The sequence below is a fragment of the Tarenaya hassleriana genome, unplaced genomic scaffold (genome assembly GCF_000463585.1).
Source record: "Tarenaya hassleriana unplaced genomic scaffold, ASM46358v1 Cleome68, whole genome shotgun sequence".
Lineage (NCBI taxonomy): Eukaryota > Viridiplantae > Streptophyta > Magnoliopsida > Brassicales > Cleomaceae > Tarenaya > Tarenaya hassleriana.
Window position 1 is genome coordinate 485,069 of NW_010969347.1, and position 2,891 is coordinate 487,959.

At 43.4% G+C, this 2,891-nt stretch overlaps 1 protein-coding gene across 1 annotated transcript in view; it reads right to left on the minus strand.

Moving 5' to 3' along the window:
- Nucleotides 1-1,616, minus strand: part of LOC104800359 — a 5,736-nt gene extending 4,120 nt beyond the window's left edge. The window contains exons 1-3 of the mRNA XM_010523156.1: nucleotides 1,055-1,616; nucleotides 331-972; nucleotides 89-150 (exon numbers count right to left, since the gene is read on the minus strand). Of these exons, the coding sequence (XP_010521458.1) occupies nucleotides 89-150; nucleotides 331-972; nucleotides 1,055-1,616 (1,266 nt within the window). The remainder of the gene's footprint in view (nucleotides 1-88; nucleotides 151-330; nucleotides 973-1,054) is intronic.
- Nucleotides 1,617-2,891: the final 1,275 nt, after the last annotated feature.

Sequence of the window (2,891 nt, forward strand, 5' to 3'; positions counted from 1 at the left end):
CTGGCTCAGGTGTATCATCAGCAGTATCTAAAACTGTGGTTCTCGAGCTATCGCCTTGCTCAACCATCGGTGGATCTCCAGAATCTACCTGCTTACCACTTCTTAAGGTAATAGCGTTGACATGCGCACGAGGGTTAGTCTCAGAGTTACCTTGAAGAGACCCAGATGGTCTTTGAATGGCTGATGCTAGCTGAGTAATCTGATTGTCTATGTTCTTGAAGTGAGCCTCGATGCTTGCGAACTGAGCTCGAAATTTCTGATTCGTCTTCTCTTGACTCTACAAAAACTGTATAACGAGACCGTACGTATCAGGGTTAGATTCGAGATTACCTGGAGATGCAACATTGTTGTTGGATTGTCCCGGAGCTCTGTAGTTAGATGTCTGATTAGGGCCCCTGGATTGAAAAGCAAACCCGGGAGGAATCCTCTGGTTCGAGTTGTCGGATACTCTGAAGTTGTTCGACGCGGGATTCTCAACACTGTTTGACTTGTATGAGAGATTGGGATGATTTTTCCACCCCGAATTGTACGTGTTCGAGTAGGGGTTGTTGGCCACATAGTTCACACCTTCGATTCTCTCATCTAGTGCGTACATACCGAGCTCCTCTTGTGTTGGCGTCGAATGTTCGGTCCTAGAGGATCGAGTGGAATCTTCGAGCTTAGCATTGAGGACAGCCAATTGTTCAAGAACCATATGTATGGTTTGATCATTGCCTTTCCTTGGCAAATCTCTAGAGTACTCATTCGGAGCGTCTTCTTCTTGGGCCATCATCTCAATATGTTCTTCTAGCTCAGCGAATGACTTGTTCTGGATGCTCCCACCGCAAGATGCCCGGATCAAGGTCTTGGTATCCATCCTGAGTCCTCGGAAGAAGGTGTTGATCAGGTAGTTCTTATCTAGCCCGTGATGAGGGCAAGACTTTTGATATCCCTTGTACCTCTTCCAAGCTTCATAAAGACTTTCCCATGATCCTGCTTGAATGAATGAATGCCAGAAAGAGCGGCTTGAGTACGGTGAGCTGGGAAATTTTTTGACATAAACTGCACTTCCAACTGTTCCCAGGTGTGGATGGCTGCTTGAATGAATGAATGCCAGAAAGAGCGGCTTGAGTACGGTGAGCTGGGAAATTTTTTGACATAAACTGCACTTCCAACTGTTCCCAGGTGTGGATGGAATCAGGTATCAAATCATAACACCATTCCAAAGCAGCATCCAGGAGAGTCCAGGGGAAAGCAATTAAGCGAAGTGTATCCTCTGTCACCCTGTTGTCTCTCTTGATAGAACGACACATCATCTTAAAGCGAGTTAAATGTGCGTTCGGATCTTCGTTCGGCCTACCCCGGAAAGCATTGTTGCCCAACATCTGAATAGTAGTCGGGTTCAGCTCGAAACCAGACATGTCGATGGACGGTAATCGAATACCAGCCAAAAGCTCAGTGTGCTTAGGCGTGTTGTACTGGGCAAAGGTTGAGTCAGCATTGCCTTCGACACCATCAGGAAGAGCAAAATCTCGGTTGTTCTCCATCTGTCTTTGCTGTCGTCGGAGGCGTGTGATGGTTCTTTCAAGTTCAGAATCAAGAGGTACTACGTCTGATATCTCAGAATTCCTGGTCATGCACTAGTGAACCCTGCACACAAACGAAAAACAATAGAAAAACAAAGAAAACGTGAGAAATCACTTAAGAAAAAGAAAAACAAAAAGATCCAGACTAGACAACATCTAATCCTGTTGCTTAAATTGTCCCCGGCAACGGCGCCACAAACTTGATGTCGCAAATCTAGGTGAATAAATTCGATCAAGTTATAATATCCTAGACTCAACAATTAACCGCAAGTGTACGGATCGTGTGTAGTAGCTAGGGTCGAACACAGGGACAAAATTAAGCAAAGGAGTTAAACCCAAATCCAAATCTAAATCCAAGAAAAATAATAGGAATGTGGAGAATGGAATGTCGAGAACAAAGCAATTAACTAAAACGGTTGTAGACAATCAATGGAAAACACTGCAGGCTTCGGGATTGCTTTACATGCAAGGGTCTTCTCTAAAGATGCAGATTCTGTGGTTTCTAAATCCAATTCAGGGAATTCAAGCTCTAAAGTAGAGATTAACTCTCTCGAGTCTAACCTCACTATCCAGGCTTTATCCTACTAATCTCTCGATTCAAGCTCTAAAGTAGAGTTATTTCCAGGTTAGAATCCCATATGTCTATGCGAATTAAAACCCTAGGTTCATTCAATCAAGTGGCCAACAAGATCAAACGCATTAAGAATAACTCAATAAACTGAATCAAATAAATAATACCACATAGTCTGGAATTAAAAACCAAAGATCCCTACATAGCAAATCCCTAACCTACAGCAGAGGAATTACTCGCTAAACATCGAGACGTCGAGGTTCATATCAATAATACAAAACATCGTAAAATAGAAGAAAGGAAGAATGCTTAGTCGATTTCCCGGCTTCGTAATCTTCGTCTTCTACTCCGATCTCTTGCCTCTTGATAATCGCCCCCTTTTGTGTGCTCTAGGATGTTTCTCTGTGTAAAGCTTGAATTCTTTTCGACCTAGAGGCTTTCCCCTCTTATTTTACTTCGGTTTGGGCAAAATTGGAAGTTTTCCCGAATCTATGGGTCGAACTGATCGTTTCGGAGCATTTTTCCAATTTCTGCGATGCCGAACCGATCGTTTCGCTAAACCCGAACCGATCTTGTCGTGTTTCTGAGCACTTTTGACAGGCTTCACGAATTTGCTCATAACTTCTTGCTCCGATATCGGATTTGTGTGATCTTGGTGTTTATGTGTAGATATCGAAGAGAGCTTTCCAATGACGTAGAGAATGCATGATTTGGACTTACAGAGTGAAAGTTATCAGACTTGCAAGATCTGGCAT